Raw genomic sequence first — 24,335 nt, 5'->3', positions numbered from 1 at the left:
TCTACATTTCCTTCACATAAAGTATGGATAGCTATATATAGCTGCCCGAAGGATAATCAGTAGAAAGAAAATGGTCAATGTAGTGCAATGTTAAGTAAAGAGAGGAAAACACTTCAAGAAACTAACCACAACTGTAATGTTATTTCAGCAGAGCACCTCTTATTGTTGAAGTAATACAGTCTTTCTGGACCTTGCATATTCTTGGCTAAGTAAGGGGTGTCAGAAGCTACAAATGACTTGTATCATGTCAGACTACCTTGAAGACTGTCACTCTCACGACTAAATGAGATTTTGCTCATGGTGTTCCACCTATTTTTCAGGTTGCATCTTAATCCTGCAAAACCTTGTACATGGACATGAAAGTAAATGCCATAAATTGGCTGTAGTTATTGCAATAGATAGCACTTAAGAAAACAAGAGTCTTGACGCTGTAAGCACAATATATGTACCTTTTCCTATCATAGATCCAATTACTGATTTCACAATGGATTTGGTACAATATAGCATTGTTGTAATTTTTAAATTGCTCTATATAAGAAAACGGCCAAAGAAAAAGTGGACACAAGGAAGGCTAATTAACATTTATGCTACCTGTCAGTGTGTCATCCATCCATTTCTTCTTCACTGCTGTCTCTTCCTTTTTTTATAAGAGAACTTTTCTCAAACTGACTTTATAGATTTACTTATCTTTCCAACTCCAACTTTAATAGTAAGGAGCAAACCAAGGGGAGAAGCAAGATCCATGCTCTCCTATAACAAGTAGGACCCAGAATGGAAAATTCTAAGAAGGCTATCTTTAAAAAAAATGGTATTTCATCCTCATTATTCATTCCATTTTCTTTTAATCATAAGCATAATCTTTTTTAGCATGGTATGTGTAGTATCACTCACTTGACTATGCAAAATAAATAATGGATAGAAAGCAACATTGAAGTTTAAAGCTATTTATTTCTGCAAAATAATTACATTTGTATGTTTTCCCCAAAAGCCTAGTGACTACTCCTTTCCATTTCCAGTATGTCCCAATGTAGCTCTTAATTAAAACTCACTTGCTGAGGGTACGCTCTGTCCCATTGCCCAGGTTATTCATTCATGCACTCACTCTTACCTGTTTAACATTAGGCCTAAATTATTTTAGTGTGTGCTACACTGAAGTAAGGTATTATGCAAAGATATTGTAAAGTACTCTAAGGTCTCAGTTGTTACCTTTTTTTAAGGACTAGCTATAAAACCCTACATTCTACTATTTACAATAGAAATTTACTTAGTTCAAAATGTTAACTCAATTGCAAAAGCAGGTACATTAATCAAAAACAATCGGTTGCCCTTATAAAATATGTATGTGTTATTAATGTTACTGCGTATGCTAGTAGTATAGCGGCAGACTAGATTCCATTTTTATCAGGAAATGAAACAGATGAAAGCAGAGGGAACCCACTAATGTCAGTGGCACTTTTTACAGGTAAAACCTGTATTGCATCATCTAGCAATGATGGAATACACCAAAAGGAAAAAAAGAAAAAGAATAAGGGAAAGAATACACATAAAGTAGTTCATGTTCTGGATCAAAATCACTGTCCTTGAAAGACTGTATCACTAACAGCACTTAACATAACTGGATATACTGATTCAGTTTGGGATTTCTTTTGTTTGCTTGGTTGAGTTTTTTAACTCTAAAACTTGTGCCAAAAATAAGACCCTGTAATAAAAATATAACTGAAATGCTTATTTGTTTAAACTGTTTTCTTAATTGGGCCTGCCTCATGTAAAAATATTTATCTGGGACTACTTAGTCAAAACATTTCTTGACTGTGGCGAGGCTTGTCTGAGGCCATGGAATTTCATCAGATTTGACTGATGCCTTTTGAATGTACCAGAAGTATTTATTGTATCTTTACTTGGCAATTTGCCTATTAAAAGGCCAGATGTACACCCTGATAATCAACAACTACTAGGCAGCAGTCAGATATAAGTTAATATTGGCATATTTAATGTGCAACTCACTAATACTAGGTTAATAGCACATACAAGAGGTAAGGATGAATTTCTCAGATAAAACTATACAGTGTTATCTTCTGAGATATATGAAATATGATACACAAATGGGACAGACTGGACACAGAATGGCTGAAAATGTTCCTGGGTAAACTGACAGCCTTCTACCACACAGAAAAATGTGGTAAATTTATATAGATGGAATCACCTAAGCACGTAGGGTTTCGTTTGTTTGTTTTGTGGAATTAGAAAAGTTACATACACACAGAAAATTCGCCTTTATTCAAACTGGTTAAAAAAAAAGCTGCTGTTGAAAAGAACCTAATGTCTCAAGATAGTGTTTCTTGGTATCAAATATTAATCCTTTCCTTTTTAAGCTTTTCCTTAAAATTATGTGCCAAATGTATTATTTACCTATCTCAGAAGCAGCCACCGTAATGTTGTACCGAGGTGTTTCCTCTCTGTCAAAGATCTTGGCAGTCTTAATGGTCCCAGTGCTAGCATCAATGGTGAAATACCTATCTTCTTCTGTGTTAAGATCAATGAAATATCTATGAAGAAATAAAACAGTAAATATATATTTGTTGAGCTATATATCATCCAAAATAACAGAATCCTACATAAGAATATTACTTGTAAGCTTTTAAAAATCCTAGAAATTAAAAAAGCACCTTAAGAAAAATTCTGCATTATCAAGGCACCTAAAACAACTCTTTCCTTTCCTTCATGATGTTACTTGATTTTTTGATACATAACAAGGCTTCCACTGTGAGTCGCAAAGACAGAAATTGACAGCAGATGATATTTTACACAGCAGCATACACTTATGTTAAAACTAAGACACTACTTACATCTTTTTGACAAAAAATATAAAATGGAAAGGTAAAAGAAAACAGAAAGATGTAATTCTTCTGCTAATTATTTGCTTGTCACTGCAAACCAGTGTGCTCAGCGATGGTACCTGTAGTGAAGCATGTCTTCCTGACATGGCGTTTGAAATATGATGAAATGAGCCATTCTGAAGATGAACATTACAGAGATTGGCTGCAGAAACAGCTGATTCACAGAGCTGTAATTGACATTAGACTAGAAGCAGAACTAAGCCCTGCTTAACCCCCTTGGCTTCTTGGCACATTGCCTGGTAGAGAAAGTAAAAACCTTGAAGTGGGTAATGGAAGCGGACTGAAAGAACACAAAAGAAGAGATTAACAAGATTTCTTTTTTTCTCTCAAAGCCTAAATCATTTATGACAGTTTTTAACAAATAAAGCAATTACAGACTTCTATCAAGCCTTCTTTACTAACTTCAGACTTGACGAAAAAAATAAGGAAAAAGATGCCAAGTCTTTTATATACCATAATTGTTTTGCCTGATAATTTGTCAGCCATGTTTTCATTCTCTGAAGTTTTTAATATATGGAAGCTATATATAGGCCAAAATGATTTATTTTTCATATCCAATTGCTCCTATTTATACATCACCAAAAATGTAATTGCCAGCTTATAAATAGAGTGGTGCTCAAAAAGGCTGCCAAGCTCAAAACAATTAAAATAACTTCAGTTTTATTTCTCTCACAATCTACTTATTTAGACTATTTGTGGAAAGGAAAAACAAACAAGCAAGTGAACATTTGGTTGAATGATGCATTAAAGTAAAATATGACTTGTGAAAAAGCAAAGGAAATGGAGCACTAAAGGAGGAGGCAGCAATTTGAGTGAGTCACCTTAACGGTTCAGAGGATGAGACACAGTGGTAAGACAGCTAGGATGTGATGACTTAGGTTAAATTTTCTGTACTTAAGAGGACCTGAACCCACCTTTCTCACCTGCAAGAACCATTGTACATTCGCCTCATAATATGCAGTTTGGGTTGCGGCACGCAGGACCTTTTGACACTCTCAGTATTTTCAAGAATGAGAGAATTATAGATCAGGAACTGGAATTCAAAGCAGTCAAAACTAGACTAGAAAATCTTTTCTTCCTGCCTTCCTTCTTTCTTTCCTTCCTTCCTCTCAACATCCTGAAGAGTGAAACACCTCCCATGGGAGAGACTGAGGAAAACAGACTTCAGACTCCAAGATCGAGAGATGGCAGACCACAGTGCCTATCCATTCTATGTTTCTTTAGAATAAGGATTTAACTCACTGTCTTCTATCATCTGAGCTACAGTCAGAACCTCTGTGTGGCTTATTAACTACCAAACCTGAGAATACCTCATTGCTCACTGTCACAGAAATGTTTTGAAAGATTGTGCCAGTATCCATGGAGAAGTTGCATTTCCTATACACACAGCTAGCATTACCTTTTACTAGATTTAACGCAACTTTGGAGCCAGAGGAGGATCAACCTCTAAAAGTCCATAAAGCTGTTGTGTTTGCCAAAGAGCTGTTATGAGATTTGAACTATGTACAGAAAATGCATCCCTCAGTGGAGTCCTTCCACGTCTTATGCCTAGAAGTGTAGGAAAGCTGAGCTATGACAAATTGTTGGAGCATGTTGACTGCATAACTATTAAAGGGAGAAATAGTGAACATCTGACAGTGTTGGGTGAGATGGAAAGTGCACACATACACAAACATCTTTTAAATGATGAACTGGAATGCTGACAGAGGAAGCCCAGGAAGCATAATGGTCCCTCAAATAATTTTCCTGGAGACCTTAAAACCTTTACTGGTATAGCTTACACCCAGATCTGCAACAATAAAAACTAATTCCTTCTCTCTTACTACAGCCTTGTTATTCTTGACTCCAGAAGTCTCCCAACAATAACAAGAATTATTTCTAAAAAAATATGCTTCACTGTCCTTATGGAATAAGTAGTCCCAATCCAAAGCAATTTATAAGACAAGAGTCTTGTCCCTGCAAACATTTATTACTGTAGACATTGATTACTTACTACCAAAAGCAGGCACAATGATTACTTTGTGAGTCAGTATTGTGCTAACCATAAAACCATAAGAAAATAGGGCTTTTTAGCATTTGCCTACAGAAGTTTAAAATTAGACAGAATTTCAAAGTGGGCTTACACAAGAAAAAACTTAAAACGCTAAGATCACCAGGCTGCTTTGTGTACTCTCTGATTCATAATCATGACAAATTATTACCCCTCCCTCCCTGAGTAAACTACAGAAACAAAAAAGACAAATATCTGCCCCTATATATGAAGCTTGTGTAAAAAAACAGACTGAAGTGTGATTCTGTTACGAATTGTGGCTACCTAACACTTCATTTTCATATAATAAAGGATTGTCTTAGTTTTTGGAATATGAACAGCTTTTTCTATATCAGTTATTTAAATGTATTCTATAGAAGCTTAAAGCTCTCAGTTTAAAGGACTCGGTGTTGGATGAATAATTTCAATTGTACTTTTTACGTTGTTCATGAAAATAAAGTGGTCCTGAGGTAATTTATTTCACTTAACACATTTGCTTCTAGTGATACTAGAAAAATGAAAAATGTTTCTAATTTATCCACTTACTCTTTGTGTACTGACTTTTGCGTACAGTTACAGACATATTAAAACATCCAGAGCCAAAAAGAACTGTCCTTGGTCATGAAAAAAAAAAAGTGTAGCTGTTTCTTACGCTCTCCCATTATTATTATGTTCAGTTTTCCTCCATTACTACAGATTCTTCCTTAGAAATACTTTTTCTATTAACATCTAAAGCATCCATTTGCACTGCTGAGGTTCCCAGATTTTGTGTACATCTGAGTAAATAGCTACGGAAGATACTCCTGCATAGTAAAAGAACTATAGAAATACTAGTCTGAAGTATTGCTCCCAAGTGCCCTGAAAATATTTTGTACAACTCTGTGCCACCTGTATTAAGAAACTCTCTTAGTAGAGCTACTCATTTTTGTCACACATAACAGCAAGAACAAATTTCATTGTATTTACAAAGCAGATAATATTTTTGTCTTAATAAATATTGGCCACTGATTTATCTACATGATGAGATAACCAGGTATACAGGACAGAATACAGCTATATTCCTTCAGAGCTGATTATGCTTTACTTAGGCTTCTGAATGTATCTGGTCTAGTCAAAAAATTATTTACTTCTAGAGGATAACAGTAGCAACAAAGATAGTCATACCCTTCTCCCCTTCCTTTCCCCCCACCTCTCCTGAACTGCTTTTCAGTATTTCTTCTAGACTGCAAAAAGCTATAGTATGCATTTTGAAATTCAAAGAATTACTCCAAAAGTGAATCTCCACCTTAATTCAATTGACTGCTTCTTCTCACTCATTTAGAATACATTCATTTAAAAAATGAATTTATAACATTCACTGCAGATATTTATTTACAGACGTTTACTCATGACAATGCTATGTGAATTAGCATACCTTTAGCCATTAAATAAGCACATCTGAGTTGCGTGGCACATGTTAATAAAGTGACTTAATAACGAGACATACTTAGGCAAACAGCTCTCTGTAAATTGTTTACCTTCAAACCAGTAGGAGAAACCAATCTTAAAAAAATTACATAAAAAGGATCATGAATGTAGAAAACCTATTAGCCGCACTATCTAAAGAGAGTCTGAAGGAAATTAAATACCAAAACTCAATCTTGCTAGCACTGGGAAATGCAACAGATACCACCTTTTTATTAGTTGGAGTCAGTCAGAAGAGCATTACCAGTTTCCATGCATGTCCGTCTTCCTACTTCTGACCCTCCCTCCATTCCTGTGACATCCCTCCTCACTTCCTGTCTTTTAGCAAAGCAGCAGTTTGGTAGGACAGATATTCCCACAGTTCATACCGAGAACTAAAAATATTTGTGTGAATTAGGAAGTGAAGAGATATCTATGTGCAAGACAGGCTGTAGACTTCTTAGAAGAACACTCTGGATGTATACAGTAGTGTACGTACATTAGTAAACCTGTCAGACTCTAAGCACATAATACAGAGAATGTTGGACATGAAGATTTTAGAACATGCTAAAGGAGTTTAGGAAAATTAATGTTCTCCAGATCTTTTTTGGGGGCTTCTGAAGCTAAAACCCATAAGCACTTCAGAATCTCTGTCCCTAAATTACTGAGAGTCTTGAGATTATATTAGCATCAGTTTCTCTCTCTATCAAGTGATACAGTTTGCTCGTTACAGTTCCAGCACCTCTCTCTCTGGTCATTGAGGTTTAATGGTAAGCCTTGATTTTGAATTTTTAACTAGTATTTGGACTTTCTGTCTTTTTTTAACTTGCCTTTGAACAAATCTTTAACTTATTCTTTTACTATCCTATTGTTATTTTATTTGAAATCTACAAGCAAGAACTCCTTTGCAAATTTCCACCTTGCATACAAAACCATCAGTCTTAACGAACTTCCAAAACTGCATCTCAGCCAGATCTGGATTTGCAGGTCACAGTACTTCTTTGGGCTGTTGTATCAACATACATGTAAATAGCCAGCCCTCTAATAACAACAGAAATTGATTACAAAGAATTACATAAAAAAGATCATATGTCTGCCATGGGAAGAGAATACTCCGCCAAACTGAACAGTCACACCATCTAAAGACCGTCTATTAGAAATCAAATGCCATTTTAAGGAAGTCTGTTTAGTTAAAAAATCTGGCAAAGGATCTTTTCTCAGAAACAGATACTCAAAGGATGGAGATTTTTTTTCCAAAAGTGCCCCAGAAAAAATGTGTAAGCAACAACAGCACGGGGTGAGGGATAGCAGGGAGAGAAGTGAGAGAACTCATCAGCTGCTGCTCTCTGTATTTGGCCAGCTGGAGTGCAACAACAAATGGCCCATGGTGGGCTATAACTCCAGTTCACACCTTTCAACTTCTCTTTCTCTCCTGACAGCAGCATTCCTCATGGGCCTGCGAACCAGCTGCATTCCCATGAAGCCAAGTGAGACAGTGGGGAAACATTTTGTTGCCCTGATGGCCTTGCTCCACACTGTCTCCTTTCCAGGGCCAGTCTATTTCCCTGTAGTTCAAACAAAAGTCTCCGGGAGAGATAAAGCAATTGCGAAGTGTGAGTCAGAAGTTGGCTGCCGAAACAGCAGGTAACCGATCTTGTTCCTGCAGGGTGTTTGGTAGATTAAAGAGACTTTAAATGTTCCAGAGTTCCTCAATTGAAGACTACAACTGATAACTGCAGCCTTCAGCTGTGCTTTCCAAACATGAAAACAAAGAAAAATATTTGAAGAGAGCTTGGAGAAGGTATTATCTCTCAGGTTACCATTACATCTTTCTTTTTTCTAGATAAGTGTAACCTGAATTTGAAGAGACTATTGTTCCTCTCAGGGTGCTTGCAGGAATTCTGTTAGATATGCCCTTGCCACTGAGCTAGCTCTGGCGCTGCCTGCCCACTGGCATCCATCAGCTGATCAGCAGCACCTCGCCATCTGTCCTACAGGACCTGGGTCACCTCTCGTGCTGAAATTTGAGCTCAGCAGAAGTGGCAGGGCCTCCCCTCTCCTTGTCACAGCAAACGGTGAGGTGGCTGATCTCAGGAGGCAAGGGGGAGCTGAAGCACATCTGCCTCCCAGCAATCCTCCAAGCAGCCACTGCTACTGCTTTGCAGCTCATGCAGAAGCTGGCATCACATTCCTACTCTCATTCCCATCCCTGATCATTGCTGGCACACTGCACACCTTTGACACTAGAAAATGGCAATGCACTTCATTTGAAGGAAATGAGCCATTTCTGTACACCCTTCTTTTCTAGCTGATGATTTCTGTCAACATGTGTTAGTCACGTTCATCTTTCTTAGCTAATTCTGCCAGTAACATAGGCTAAGAACATCTGAGACCCTTAGAGGCACAAATCAGAAGTTAAAGGAACATAAAGGTTTTTCTTCTTTTCCTGACTGTATGAATCTCTTCAGATTACAACTGTCCAACTGCATTTTAAATAGATGTGTTGATGGCAGAACTTTTATACCAAAGTTGCTTTTTACTCAGATAAATTAACATTCCAATTCCAATGCTGTGAAGAAATAAAGTGCAGTTAGTGTTATATGAGACCCATTTTTTGTTCCCAAAAGATTTACCAGCTAAATAATGGTATTTTACTTACATATTATTCATGCTTTTTGACATATTCACAAAAGGAAAGACTAAACTAAATAAAAATAAGGTTCATAGTTTTATATCTATTTATTGGTGTTGAATGGCCCTATCAAAAGACTATCTTACAGAGATTTGTTCAGATATGAAGGCCGATTCTTAAAACCATAAAAGAATTTTAACTACTGGAGGCACTCTCAAGTCAGTGGAAATTACAGAAACATAAAGATGATGTCTTCGAATGAAAAATTAGGCTCTTAAGTCACTATGTAAGGATGATCTGTCAGTTTTTCTCTCAGAGTGCTAAGTGAGGGATGGAGGTGGTCCTGGCTGCTGTGAGATCTTGACCATCCTCAACTGGATGCTTACTAGCTCCTGCACATAGAGATGGACATTTTTGTTAGGCAAATGTGTTTTGGGGATGGCAGCAGCACCACCGTATGGGAGAGTGGGAGGTCTGGGACACATAGCTTGACTAGAACCAAAAATAATTGGAGGCCTCAGGGGGAAAAATCAGCAACAGATCATCTCAATACTGTAAAAAAAAAAGTTTTAGAATGGCTGCTTCCTGTGAAGACAGACAGAGAATCAGAAAAGAAATTGGAAAAAAATTCATCTCCAGCCACTCAAAATAGGGTGTTCTTCTTCTATTTTGATTTTCAGACAATCTTGGGGGAAAAGAATACCAGAGGAATAAAGAGAGCAAAAGAATGAAGAAAGAGGTGAGATGGAGAAAGAGGGTTCAGCCTCTCCCTGCTAACTGTGAGCCAGTTACATACCCTGGGAAGATTTTAGTGTGTCTCTGTAGGTGTTGATCACACAGTTATGACAGTGTTAGGCTTTGAGTGTCTAAGTGCAGTGGAGGACAGATGTCTGCCTTTCCTTCCGCCCGCGCAGGGTCGGCAGGATGCAGGGGGATGTTTTCCCAGTGACCCTTCAGGCATGTGAATGAGGGATGGTCACTCTGTACTGTAACACTGATGTCTGTAGGCTGCCCTGAGTACAGCAAACAAAGCATACTTTATACAGGTTATAAAAAAAGCAAACTGACCGAATTCAACTTATATGACAACCAAAGGCAAGTAAGACAGACACATGCACCTAGGTGAAGAGGCTTTTATATTTTCCAGCAGGGGATAATTAGTTCTTATCCCCTCTCCCAAATTACAGTAGTAGGGGGACTGTAAAAGCAGACGCTGATCTCAGAGGACAGGAGGAAAAAAATTTAAAAAATACTATTTTCATTTTCAAACCCCCACACAGCTGTCTCCTGCACCTCCACCTAATATGCTGATATTGTACAACCAAAATTTCAGGGACTGGGTGTGAATCAGAATTTCAGGTTTCTTTAATTCTGTCTCTAATAAATATACACTTTGCACGGGAAAAATAGTATACAAACAGAATTCTCTGCAAGATCTTTATGTCTTTAGGGTTCTTAGAAATAATTATTTAAATACCTGAAACTCCGTGGGTGTGTTCTTTTGTCAACATAAAAGCATTCCTTTTAAAATGCCATTTAGTGAAAGTTAACATGACTTTCTAAAGGCTGATACTACATAGTATTCAAGATATGTATCTCTACTTTCATGCTTCACTAACTTGCCATAAAATGGGCAGTCTGATATTCACAGAAAAGCTTTTCTGATTTTGCAAGGGTTATTTTTGTTTGCGTGGTTTTTTTTTTTTGGGGGGTGCTTTTTTTAAGGTGATTAATGCATTCTATGTTTCTTGGAAGTAAAACAACTGTTTTACATAAAAGAGAACCTGCTGCGCCTTTTTGTTTCTTTTTTTTTCTGTGTTTTTGTTTTTTAGCAGTAGTGTCAAGAGCATAGTGTAGAAAGAAAGAAGTCTGTTTTCTAGTGACATCAGGAAGGCACTACCTCAGTGTCCTATAGCTAATGAATTTCAGACGTGGCTAGCAAAATTCAAAGTAGAATACAGAGTGGCAAGGGTCCAACATGAAAATGATCTGAATTTCAACATATTAATATTGCAAACCTAATCAACCTTCCAAAGACCCTCAAAAATAGAAACGGTAATTTTTAAACAAACCATGATAGATATCATTCTGAAAATGGAGTATGCTTATATTTCTTATTACTTTATACTACAGTCACACACAGGGTTCTCATCAGCATCAACACCCTTTTCATCAGGAGCCTTGTGTTAAAATAGCTGGAAAGAGACAATTCGTGCCCAGAAGTACAATCTAAATCAAACTTAATAAATGGGTGTAACAAATGACCAGAGGGGACAGAGGCCATAAAATTAGTGCTTGGGGAACAGCAGCAACATTATTCTTCTGAAAACCATTCCACTGAAAACAGAACAGACGCAGTCAAAAAGCTCTGAGGAACGTTAGGCAGTATGTGTTGTGACTAGAAGGGTTCACCATCCATTAGGAAGATGGTAGGGTTTTACCAAGTGTTACCACAGCCCTCCGGCAGTATTAGCAGCCTAGGGCTGCTCTCAATGCACGTACGCAACCCGTCAAATAAAACCTATATTCACTCTCAGTCTCCAGAGAAGTGCTTGCCTGGATTGTGTATGGGTTCAGGAAAAAAAGAGTCTAAGTAAGTATGGTGATATTTAAAATGAATAATATACTCAAATAAAATGATAGTTAGAGCATACAATCTTCATACCTTCTCTCATGTTGTATGAGAGACTTGCAAGACCTGCTGGCACGTCAGAAGTTAGTATGAGACACAACTTAATTCCAACTCTTTCAAGTAGCAGAAGATTTGGGGATGGAAGGAAATGGCATAGTGCAAGGAAAAGGGTCTATTTTTTCAAAAAAGTTCCAACAAGCCAGCTCTCCCTTTGAATGAATTCCAATTTAGGATGTTTTCCATTGATTTAGGACATAAAATTTGAAGTAAATAGCTATTTTCCAAATTGTTCAACAAAATCTTTATCTTTAGAATTAATACATGGTGGAGTTTTAATATTTTTCCTTTTTTATGTTTTCTATGATTATTTTTTCTTTTTATATTTTAATACAATAATAATCTTTTCCTTGAAAACATTGCATTTTTAAAAGTTTCCCTGAAAATTCATTTCTGCCTATGTGAAAAAAATGCAAACCTAAAAAAACCCCTTTAAAACAACCCAAAGTACCAGCCATATGATGTCTGAATAAAAGAAATCAATAATTGCTACATTTATTATTACAAATGTTCTTCTTGCTGGGGCTGAACAAGTAAAACAGTGGTACAAATACTGGCACCAAGCCAGTGCACTCTGAAGGATTTTCAATTCAGGAAAGAGCTGAAATTATGGTGCTGGAACTGCAGTCAGACCATAAAGAGAAAAAAAGCCCTCAGTCTCCCCACAACTGATAACAATAGAGGTAGGGTGGGTTTTTTGGGGGGGGTGGGAGGATAGCTCCAAGAATTGACTTTAAAATAGATTTCCCTTCAACACTGTTAATTACTGTAACTACTCCTCTGACCATTATTCTGGTTATAAGAACCGTTCCTGCCACCAAAATAAAGTGTTATTTAATTGGTCAGTGAATAAATCACGGCACTGTATTTCTTAACCAGCTGGACAATAAAGAAGTGATATGGTTGAAACTGTGTGTGTCTAATGCTTTATCAATCTCACACATAGCAATGAGTGTCCTTATAAAGTGGAAAGGACACACAACTGGATTAGGAAAACCTGTTAAGCAAATCGCTGCCAGTCCTGTAGACTCACAGCATTCAAAACTGTATCTAAGCCATTTGGCTGACTAAATATAATTCCACACAGATCAACTGTGCAAGTCATATCTGTAGCTGTCTTCCATGGAGATTATGTGATCTGTGTTTCCTAATACAGACATACTGAATTTTTCTATTATTATTATTATTATTACTGCTATTATTTTGAATGAAATTAGAATTGTATGGGAATGAAGGAAAGAAGTGATCTCATTACCCTCAGGCTATCTTTTAGATTCATCAGGGTTTTAATCAGTTAGGAGGATTCTTGCAAAGCAGCACAGAGAATCATAAATGTGTACTGTACGCTTGTTTCTGAGTAAAACAACTTCCACTGAGCTGTTCCTATGCTTGTTACTATGAACAGAGCAGGGGCAAAGACACTGCTTCTCATGGCAGTGCAGCTCAGGGCGGCTCGCCAGGCACAGCTCATTCCTAGCCTGCTTCTGAGGATGCCTGCTACTTCCCACCTGCAGTCTCCCAAAGGCACAACCAAATCTTGAAAATATAAAACTCTTTTCAGCACTGACTCAGCATCAGCACAGTGAGGGAACAGGGGTTAAAGTTTCCATTTTTTCACAACAGTCTTTCTCCTCTTGAAGGAGACTTGAACAGAACCTCTGCGCACCACAGCAGAAACAGATGGCTCTTCAGATTCCTGTATAAAAAATGTGCTAGTCAAGGCCTTAAAGGATCAGTATCTTCATAAAAAAGCCCACACGCTCACAGGTGGTACTCACTGTCAGTCTCACAGAGCAGGATAAAGCCTGCCTAGAGAGTGGACTTGGTGCCAATATAATGGTATGTCAAAGATATTTGAGCTGCTACTGCCCTTGCTGAAGCCCTCCAAGAGCTGAGGTTGGCTCCTTTTGGAGATTCACAACTCAGTACATTTTACTAGCATTTTTTTTTTTCCTCATTGAAAGAAAGATGTAACAAAAAAGCACGAAAATAAAAGTTATTGCAGCAAAAAAAGGACAGAGAAAGATATGGGCAAGTTTTGTCCTCCGTTCTTTAAAGAATATGTATATTTTAATGTTCTGTCCTGAATTATTTGTTAAAAATTCCCGTTTAAAAAAAAAAAAAAAAGAACACTCAGAGAAAAAGCTTTTTCTTTCCAATTCCAGTATCTCCAAATTATTGCTTATTTCATCCAGAAAATCTATTATTGGCCTTCCCAGCCTTTGTACAAACTGCTACTGCTTTCCTTCCACCATTATTCTCTTACCCTTCTCTAGACAAAACTCTAACAGCCACAGATGATTGAATTATGGGTCAATTAGTCAAACTGCACTTACCCTTCCTATTCCTGGGCTACCATGACTGCTAATCTTTCTGATGCTGTTAGCTGCTGCTTCAGAATTATAGTACTACAACTACAGGCACTTGGCAGTTATCTTAATGAACTTTTCTAATTTATGTTATGGTTTAGACATAAAAAACACTGGCCACTTTTAAAGGGTGATAACTTGCCATTAAGAAATTGTATATATTGATTGTCTGACAGAAAACATTTTGAATCTTAGACTATTTGCACAAAAGAACCATAAAAAACCTGATGTTTCTGTTGTTCTACAAAAATTGTTTCATTTTACCATGTCTATCACGCATACCCAGTAGATTTCAACTCAGCCAGGAGGCTAAAAGCATGCCCCATTGGCTTAAGAAAGACTATTTTCCAAGTATATTCTAACATGATTTGCACAAAGGCTTTACCACTAAAAAGGAAAAGACTAGAAAGTCATAAAAAGGAATGGGAAAGGAATATACATTCATGAAGAATTTTTCTCCTGAAAGACCTTAAACCTAATACCACCTTTGAGACAAATACTTGTTTATTGTTCCACAAAATTCTCACACTGTATGTCAGTTTAAAAAGCAACTCTTCCTACAAATGAAGCCAGTAAAAAAATGTCATTGGACATATGACTGTTGAAAAAATGTAGAACTTTCTTCTAAATCAGGAATGCATCCAAACCCCAATTCCAAATCATTCAGGGTTAAATCCACATGCTCTGAAACTTAGAATAAGTCAGACCAACATCCATATGTATACTTTTTGGCATCAATGCTTTTTCAGGTTTGCTGTGGGGTATTTCCAGTTTGATATCAATTCCTTAGTTCAGATCATGACTTATTTCCAAGCTAGTTCTGTTATGATAAGAAGTATTCTGGCCAGGGCAGCAACACAGAATTCTTACTTTTTTTTTTTTTAAATTAGAATATGATCTGTAGGAATGAATTACATTACACAGACTATCTAAAATCTTTTCTTCCTAATATGTTACATATTTGTTTAGTTTTCAAAAGATGTATGTGATGCTGTAAGTGCTTGCTTCTCAGACAAACAGCACTCATTTTTGCCCTAGACCTGGCAGTTGCAGATGGCATGCCATGTCCATAACACCATCAATACAGTACAGGAGAATGCAGCAATATATCCAGTATATTCTTTTCCTACCCAGCTAAAATTGAAGCATATCACAAAATAATGACTTCCTCCACAAATATAATTTTGCAAGCAGTGTAGTGAATGTCTATTAGGAAAGCAGTACCTCAAACAGTTTCTGTCTTGCACAAGCACCTGGCACAGTTACAGTGCCTGTGCTGGGAAGCTTGCAGAAGGCTAGCACAACACCTGCACAGATGACAGGGAGAAGACAGCATTACAATCCTAAACAGATTTACAACTAGAGGCAGGACACTGATTGGCAGCAGGGCAGTGAAGCACACCATTTTACACGATGTGAGAAAATATACTGTCTTTGTTCAGTGGGCTGCTTGGAGAGGTGCTGTTATAGCGTGAAAAGCACACAGACCTTTGCTCAGACCAATAGCTAAATGACAAATTTAGTGCAAAGTAACAAAAAAAATGAAGATTACATTATTAAAACTGACTGATACACATGGACTAATAACAACACTATTCCAACCTATGTTTTCCTTGTATACACTAACATAAAAGATGTCATTTCATACATCCCAGATCTCATGAACCCTTTAGCAAGTGGAATTCAATCCAGTATAATTTGGATTTACTATACCTCACCAAACTGTTGGCTGCGTCAGGATCTTGTGCTGTTACTGTACCAACAGCAGTCCCGATCTTTGCATTTTCATAAACTTCCATGACATAAGAAGGCATAGTGAAGAGCGGAGGTTCATCCACATCGCCAACAATGATCTTCAGCATTGTTACATCTTTAAATGGTCCCAAGTGTGAAAAGCGGAAATCAAGATGAGTATTTGCTCCTTCTATATTAAGTGTATAGGATTTCTTTTTTTCATAGTTGAGTGGCTGTTGGCAGAAAAGAGATTTATTATTACCATTCTGTGCTTCAGTTTAACCTGGTAGCTACACACATCTTTTCAATATATCTTGGTGGTTAACTACATTTCTTCAGTGTTACTGGAAAAGGACAATATTCTGTGATATCCCAATAGCCACTGCTGTACAGTTGTAAATATAAGGATACGAAGGACATGAAGCAAGATGATTCAGGATGTCTCTCCAGTAGAATTCTGGCAAGGTATTAGTTTTTTAAAAAAACCTCGGAGTTGAGACTGAGCAGCAGTTTCTTTTTCTGAGATCATTTAATGTTTCAGAATTTTATCACCTTTCAAATTTTATTGTTCAATGAATTGAACAAATAATATTCTAATATTGAACAATTAATATTGTTCAATATTAGAAAAGTTAGAGACTGATATATCCCAAATTAAATTAACTTGATACATTTAATTAACATATTTAATAGACAGTGATGGGGATACTAAAAATCTTTTGGGAACCATCTCTTAAATCACCAGCTGAAAAAAACAACTCTTTGCAGTTTTCATAAGACACAGGAACTTAAACAAGTAAGGGTAGCCTAAACATGTGCTTGTGCACTTTTCTAAACTGAGTCAAATGCATGGGGCATCCCTAGTGTCTCTACCATTTTCCTGAAATTCTTTAACAATGAGAGAGACAACTCTTTGGACTGTCTCACTGTGCTCTGCTTCACTGCACCTGGATTATGCACTCATACATTGGGAGAGTCTGCAGCTGAGGATGTGCCCTCTTCTGGGGCCTAACGTTCAAAAAAAACCAGTAAAAGGCCCAGACCTAGTGCCAGTGACATTTTAGCCTTGCCTTATGTGACCTGATAGATTCCTACTAGGAATCCTACCTTTCTACGAGGAAGGAAGAAGCTGGGGTCTGACTCATATATTGCTCCGCATGGATGCTTCCTTTCTTAGGAGCCCCTTTTCTACCTGCTATTTACACATACGAAAATTTTTACCTCTTTTTGCATCTAACTCCCTTCCTCCTCTAGCACATTACAGGCTCACTAACCACAAAACCTTGCAGTTCAAACCGGAAGAGAGAAAATGAAAGTTGCATATGCAGATTTAGTTGTGTTCCCGTGTCCGTGAGCATTGTGGCGCAGGGCCACTATTCTATTTCAGTGACACTTCTGATACTGACATTGAAACTACTGTTAAAACCAAGAGCAGAAGTTGTCCAACAGTCTTAAATTCTGCAATACAATAATTTCCACAAGCTCCTATTATTGTTAGAAACCAGCATGAAATCACAGAACATAAGACCACAGACCAACCTAACTACATCAGATTATTATGTACCTGTTTGCTGACTTGATATATTCATTTCAACCCGAGATGACCATAATATTACACCGTGTTATACAAGATATATAAGATAAACAGGCACCATGAGACATGACAGACACAACTCTCAACTCTTCTAGTGTCAGAGAACAATACAGTAGGGGAGACTAAAGGGATGTTTAACTTAAAAGTATGCAGGTAATGAAGTTCCATTAGCAGAAATAGAACTAAGCAACATGTTTACTAAAGCCGTGTTTACAGAACCATAATTTTTTGGGGTCCTTTTCTGTGGTCTCACTAAAATAATTGACTACTTTTCATAGAGAGAGAATCATGACTTTGCTGTGAGGACAGGTTATTCTTTCTATATATTGTCTGTTAGGCTTATAATTACTGAAATAACCTGAATAAATACCAGTTCAGGTCAGGTGCAATAGCCATCCTAAGAAACTTCTAGGTAACTTAGGTTCACTGCAGCTTCCAACTTTACAGACCTTGAAAGTCACAATCAGTGGCATAAATTGTATTATTTATTGTGCTGCACAGACTCTATTTACTGTAACCCATGGCCTAAGGACCTAGCTCTTTTGGGGTTGTGCAGAGAACAATAAAAGTTTAAATCAAGAACTAACAGTTTCTTAAGAACTCTTGTCTGGTCTCAGAATGCGTGCATTTTCCATGGAGCATCAAAGCCAATCTCTCAGCGTGGAAGAGCGCTGCAGTGATTGTAGGGACTGATTGCAACGATAAGCACAAGGCCAAGCTAGGGGAGAAGAATCTGTCAGATCTACCATATAACAATACACTTAGGACCAAAGTTGTTTAAAGACAGAAGTGTCAAACAACATTCCTTTTGCAATTTTTGGAACTTCTATCTCTCTCTGTCTACACATACATAAAGTTAGCCAAGTTAAAACATGCTGAGTGGTCATTTATATGTTTCATGAAAATATGCAGTTACACACAATCATAAAGCAGATTTCAAAGTTTTCCACTGTTATTTTTCAAATGTGCTTCTATTGAGCAAAGGCACTACTTTGATAGAAACATGATAGACATTTCAACTCTTACTGGGTTTCAAATTTCAGGCTTCAGTCAATTTATAAAGAAAGATAGGTAGGTTAATACTTATCATTATACTGAGGAGAGTAGATAGTTTATATAGACATATACTACCACCAAGTTTCCCACAGTCTCAGAACACAGACATAACACTAAAATAACAAAAATTGCATATGCGTGGAAAAGCTATATTACAACAGAAATTATTATGACATAATCTCAAGATGCTATTAAAAATATTTAGGAAATAAACTACTTCCTGAATGTATACCCCTCTCTTCCCTCTCCTACATTGCCTTCATCCATGCCACAAAAGACTTAGGTCTGAAATCCCTAAAGGCAGACATTATGGCATGACTGAACGCCATTAAAATCAATATTGTTCGGTGTGGGCCTAACAGTCTGACTGAACAGAACTCAATACAAGTATTCAAGCCTTAGACCAAGGCTAAACAAGTATTTTCTATCATCCCGAGCAGTAGAAAAGTAGTACCTAAGGCAAGAAATATGAGAAACTCAATGTGTGATTTGTCAATGCCAGGGTGTATTTTGTAGTTAAAGTCTACAGTAAATTTGATTGATAAAGTATAAGAAATGTAGTTGGTCAGGATTTATATATGCTATATATTTCTTTGTTTTCTCTTCTGTGTATTGAAGGACAATTAATTCACTCTCTTAACTCTAACTGGATGAGACTTTTTTATCTCTCTCTTTTTCTGTCTTACCTTTCTGAATATATAAATAAAAATTTTAAAGGCATGGAAATTTATCACAGCCTGATAAATCGATTACTGTGAAAAACAGATCTAAATATACCATCAAATAAATTAATAAAGAACTATATTTTTAGTAAATACAATTCTGTAATCCTAACTCAGAGGTCGTTCACAGACATATGTAGTATTTCTGCTAGGAATGGGGCAAATATTAACTGGTCATTTGCAGTGCTGTGAGGCACATATATTCTAAGATTAAACAAGCTTACAACAGGATGGCAAATTGTGACTATCATACATGGTTGAAAAGAAGAACTTAAGGGTGTACTGACAATGTTTGGATTAAGTTGTAAGGGAAAATTAATTTCATTCAGAATACACATGAAGCATGATACAGAATGTAAAGTCTTGTTTTCTTTCTTTGGTGTAGCTATTCAATTAGATAGCACCAACACTTTTTTTTTTTTTGTCCAGAAGTATGAGGATAGTCCTTTTAAATAATTAGAAATAGCTGAGATTTCAAGGAGCCTAAAGTTTTAAAACTAGACCCAAAGAAGTTTTTTCTCTTAATTTTCTTTCTGTTCTTCCCAGAAGTTCTCTGAATTCAAGAATCAGATATGAGGACATATAAGAACAGCAGCTCACTCTCCCACATAGGGATTCACAGGGGTGAAAAACACTATACTCCAATATTTGGCTATTTTGGAGAGACGATACACACACTGTAGTAAGGATAGTATTACTACCTGGAGTCTCAATTAGTATCAGTTCTTTTTTTTTTTTTTTTTTTTTAATTATTACCTCCTAAGGAGAACTAAGGAAAATCAGAAGCAAAATAAGCCTTGTAATATTCCACATCTTTGAGTACCTCACAAATCATATTGTTACATAACTCTTCCTTTCACATTTGCTAAAACATGCAAAAACTGAAATCTGGTTGCAATTTGAATTTACAGAACTTTATTTTGTTAGGCTTCTGCTTAAAACATTGTGTATGTGTTAAAACCGACATTCATCCCACATACTACAAATGCTGTGCAAAAAAGTTTGCTTATAGACACAACCATTCTTTCAGGTAATCTGAGCTGTTTATTGGTGGTAGTACTTTTTCGTTAGAGTACCTGCACCTAGGGAGGAATAACCTTCTGCACCAGTACAGACTGGGGGTTGACCTACTGGAAAGCAGCTCTGCAAAGAAGGACCTGGGCATCCTGGTAGACAACAAGTTGACCATGAGCCAGAAGTGTGCCCTCGCAGAAAAGAAGGCTAATGGTATGCTGGGGTGCATCAGGAAGAGTGTTGCCAGCAGGTCGAGGGAAGTGATTCTCCCCCTCTACTCAGCCCTCGTGAGGCCACATCTGGAGTGCTGTGTCCAGTTCTGGGCTCCCCAGTACAAGAGAGATATGGAGCTACTGGAGCAAGTCCAGCACAGGGCTACTTAGATGTTTAAGGGACTGAAGCATCTCTCATCTGAGGAAAGGCTGAGAGAGCTGGGCCTGTTCAGCCTGGAGAAGAGAAGGCTGAGGGCGGATCTTATCAATGTGTATAACTATCTGAAGGGATGGTGCAAAGAGGATGGGGCCAGACTCTTCAGCAGCACCCAATGATAGGATGAGATGCAACGGGCACAAACTGAAACACCGGAAGGCCCGTTTGAACATGAGGAAAAACTTCTTCACTGTGAGGGTGGCAGAGCACTGGAACAGGTTGCTCAGAGAGGCTGTGGAGTCTCCATCCTTGGAGATATTCAAATGCTGTCTGGACATGGTCCTGTGCAATGTGCTGTAGGTGACCCTGCTTGAGCAGGGGGGTTGGACTAGATGATCTCCAGAGGTCCCTTTCAACCTCAACCATTTTGTGATTCTGTGATTCTTTTTGGATTTAATGTATTAAGCATAAAATTCAGTTTAAAATACCTAATCTATCTGATAATTCTGCTATAATTTAGCAAAGGTTTTGGCCCAAAATAATTCAAAATAATTCAATAATTCAAAATAATTTATATTTCCAAAGGAACTATTTCACTATTCCATCAGATTCACCACAGGACTCATGTACCTCCAAGTAACCAAAAAGAAAGGTGGCTGTGTCCTTTCTTACCCCTTGCTCCCTCCAAAAGAAACAAACACACAAACTGTAAGGACACAATTGTAAGGCTTGTAAAGACATGCACATATTTCCTGTACATATGGATCAGTGATTCTGATTTTCATGCAAGCCTGAAAATACTAAATGTAGCTCAAGCAACCAGTCACGGAGCTAACTGGCAAAAGTGTTAGTCAACATACTGCAGTTTACATTTCTCGTATCAGGCTCCCAAAAGGAGCAGCAGAGTTTCATGAGAAATAAGTACATGAAGTACCTATTTCCTGAACATTTCAGGCTTATTATACAAAATGGAAGACATGGGCTGTTCAGACTATTTTTCTGGGAAGCCTGGTTGATACTTGCTGATTTGAGGTTAGTAACATTATAGAATACTTTTTCTCCAAAAGCCATAGCAAGGGGGAACATGCTGACCACTTACTCTCTGAAGAATTCAAAGAAGTAGTGGCTTTTACTGTACTATTTTGTTTTGCTTTTGATTTGTATTCCTCTGATCTCCCACTCAAACAAGTAATCACATGAGGCAAAGGTGAAACTTTCCATGAGTTTGCAACCTACACTGTGTAAAAGGATTTTTGAGACTGAAGGGTGGCTTCATGGGGCTCGTGAAGAAGAGAGATGGTGAAAGTACAGAACAAAATGAGGCTAAAAAAGATTCCTTCTGACATTTGCAGACTTTGCAATTATGTTGACCAGCCTAGCATGGAGCTTCTAAGAAATTAAATTTTTGCATCAGAACTTCAAACAAGTAAAGTTTCATGAAATTTTGAGAAGCATTTCTGGGCTTCAGACATAGTTAATATATTTAGACCTAGCTTTTCTGATGTGCCTACAGTATATTCTTCAAAAGAAGTATTAAGAGGGGAGAAATCATTCTGTCTTACTGTTATAGAAGCTACTGCACCTGATTTATGAAACAAAACTGATTATGTTATTAGTATATATTACGCATTACACCTAGGCTATTGAAGTCATTAAACTTCAAAGCCAGTCTAAATTAAAAATACTTACAGCACATAGTATGTAAAATATGTGTTAAACTGTGTTCAAGATCAGAGCAAAAGAGAATAAAAGATAAAAGACCCATGAGATCACCTTTTTGTACAGTACTCTACAAGGGGATGTTCTTTGAGGGAAGAATGGAGGTATGGGATGCCAAGTTAACTGTTTTTGAGGTGCTGAATTTCAGCTCAACTGACATATAACATTAAGCAAAGCACACTCCTTCTTGTCTCAAATCACCGTCATATGTATGCATAAGAAAAGACCTGGTAACAAATGCTTTTGCCATATTCTAAACTATAGTGAAAATTTCTCTCACGCTATTTTGTTTGACAAAACCACTACAAAACCTGATTCTACACATTTGAGGTATGAATTATGCTACAAATTCTTCATTTCTTCTTCATGTTCTCAATTTGCATATATGTGTTTATTAAGCAACAGCAATGGTGAGCTTTTACATGGAAAAATGCTCATTTTGGATAAGAAATAACAGATTATGGCATTAGTTACCTCAAAGCAAATATGAGGTAATTTCACTGGTATAAAGGCAGAGTTTACTTTCATGTCAGTGAAATAGCTGGATATTACCCAAACATTATAAAATGCCCTCTGAATTAAAGCTCACTATAGTACAGGGAGAGACAGGAACCATTTTTAAATTATTATGAAAAGTGACATAAATTCAGTGATAAAATCTTATATTAAATGTAAAATAAAAATTTACATACATACCTACATTATTCAGACATAAAATGCATTTTCTTTATAATGTTTTTCTTTGGATTCTCCTTTCTCATATTTTCTTTTTCAGAGCTTCTGGTTTTCATTTCTCTTACCTTCAGCCAGGCCCAGCACACATATTACCAAAATATAAATGTACATTCATTTTCATTTTTTAGGCTGCAAGATATAATTCATGCCTACAAGATTCAATAACAATAAATCCACATAAGAATTGCTAATTGATGTCTGTTAGTCCAAGTGAAAATTGAAATCCAGAAAGGATTTCCCCTTGTTGGAAAGGTTTTGAAAAAATAATTGCTTAAATATGATAACCCAGTTCTCTTGATATTAAACTAAATTTAAATTTTGCCACAGAATATTAGCATAAACTTCAGGAAACATATGCTATGAACTCAGTTCAGAGGACTTAATATGGAGATGGAATTATCTGTAGAATTAATTTGTGTATGGAATTCAGTTAAGAATGACTAAATGGCAAGAAGGCTTTATAATTAATAGTTTAAATAGACTAGTATAAGTATAGGAATTCATATAAATGATAAAAATGTGATGGCTTATACACAAGTTATGTTCTGTGCCTTTATAAGCAAGTGGGTATGCACATTACACAGGGTACAATACTTGACCCCTTAGATGCCAGCTGGCAGGTAAGTCAAGGAATAAAAGTCTGCGAAAACTGAATTATACATTCACTGCCACAAATGAACTTTCTAGGTCAAGATTCAGGCAATTTGGAGCCAACAGTACTACTTCCAGCTGAACTTCACTTCTTTCCAAGAAGTTTCATAAGCAAAACCATCATTCAGAAAAAGAAGAAAACCTTTCAATAAACAATCCAATAAGCTTTAGTTTCATTCACTGCATTTGAAAGTTAGTTAAATATTAAATATGGCCATTCAAAAAGCACGTCAGTTTTAAATAATTGTTTCTTTTCTGAATTTCTTTTCTCAGTCCATTTCCTGCAAAGGTTTAAAGTGTCTCAGGGAAGCACTGTAGAGCACATTGTACTGCTTAAATTCATGATCTGTTAGGTTTACATATTAAAACAGTATTTTCATCATAGCATCTGCCTGTTTGGCAGTCTTCGGCATTCTTCTTCTTTAACATTTTAATTACATACACAGAGACACTTCCAAAGTCTTTTGCTTACCTTCTTAAGGGAGAGAATTCCTTCCCGTGTTTCTTTGTCAGTGGATATGGAGAACACACCAGAGCCATCACCGTTCATGATTGTATACTTCATGTCTGCATTTGAGCCAGTGTCTGCATCACTTGCCTTGATTTTGCCAACTGCTGATCCAACTTGAGCTGATTCAGGGACATACAGCTGGTAATGTTCTGGGGAAAAAAGAACAGAATT

The 24,335-nt window shown here is 36.9% G+C and overlaps 1 protein-coding gene across 2 annotated transcripts in view; it reads right to left on the bottom strand.

Annotated features, from left to right (window-relative positions):
* The window catches only part of CDH18 (cadherin 18), a 186,081-nt gene that overhangs the window by 35,707 nt on the left and 126,039 nt on the right, over window positions 1–24,335 (bottom strand). For both annotated transcript variants that reach the window (XM_013952442.2, XM_067292404.1), the window contains exons 5-7: window positions 24,126–24,313; window positions 15,773–16,026; window positions 2,410–2,546 (exon numbers count right to left, since the gene is read on the bottom strand). In XM_013952442.2, the coding sequence (XP_013807896.1) occupies window positions 2,410–2,546; window positions 15,773–16,026; window positions 24,126–24,313 (579 nt within the window). The remainder of the gene's footprint in view (window positions 1–2,409; window positions 2,547–15,772; window positions 16,027–24,125; window positions 24,314–24,335) is intronic.

Source organism: Apteryx mantelli, chromosome 2, assembly GCF_036417845.1.
Source record: "Apteryx mantelli isolate bAptMan1 chromosome 2, bAptMan1.hap1, whole genome shotgun sequence".
Lineage (NCBI taxonomy): Eukaryota > Metazoa > Chordata > Aves > Apterygiformes > Apterygidae > Apteryx > Apteryx mantelli.
Note: the sequence above shows the minus strand (reverse complement) of the source record. Positions and strands in the feature narration are given on the sequence as shown.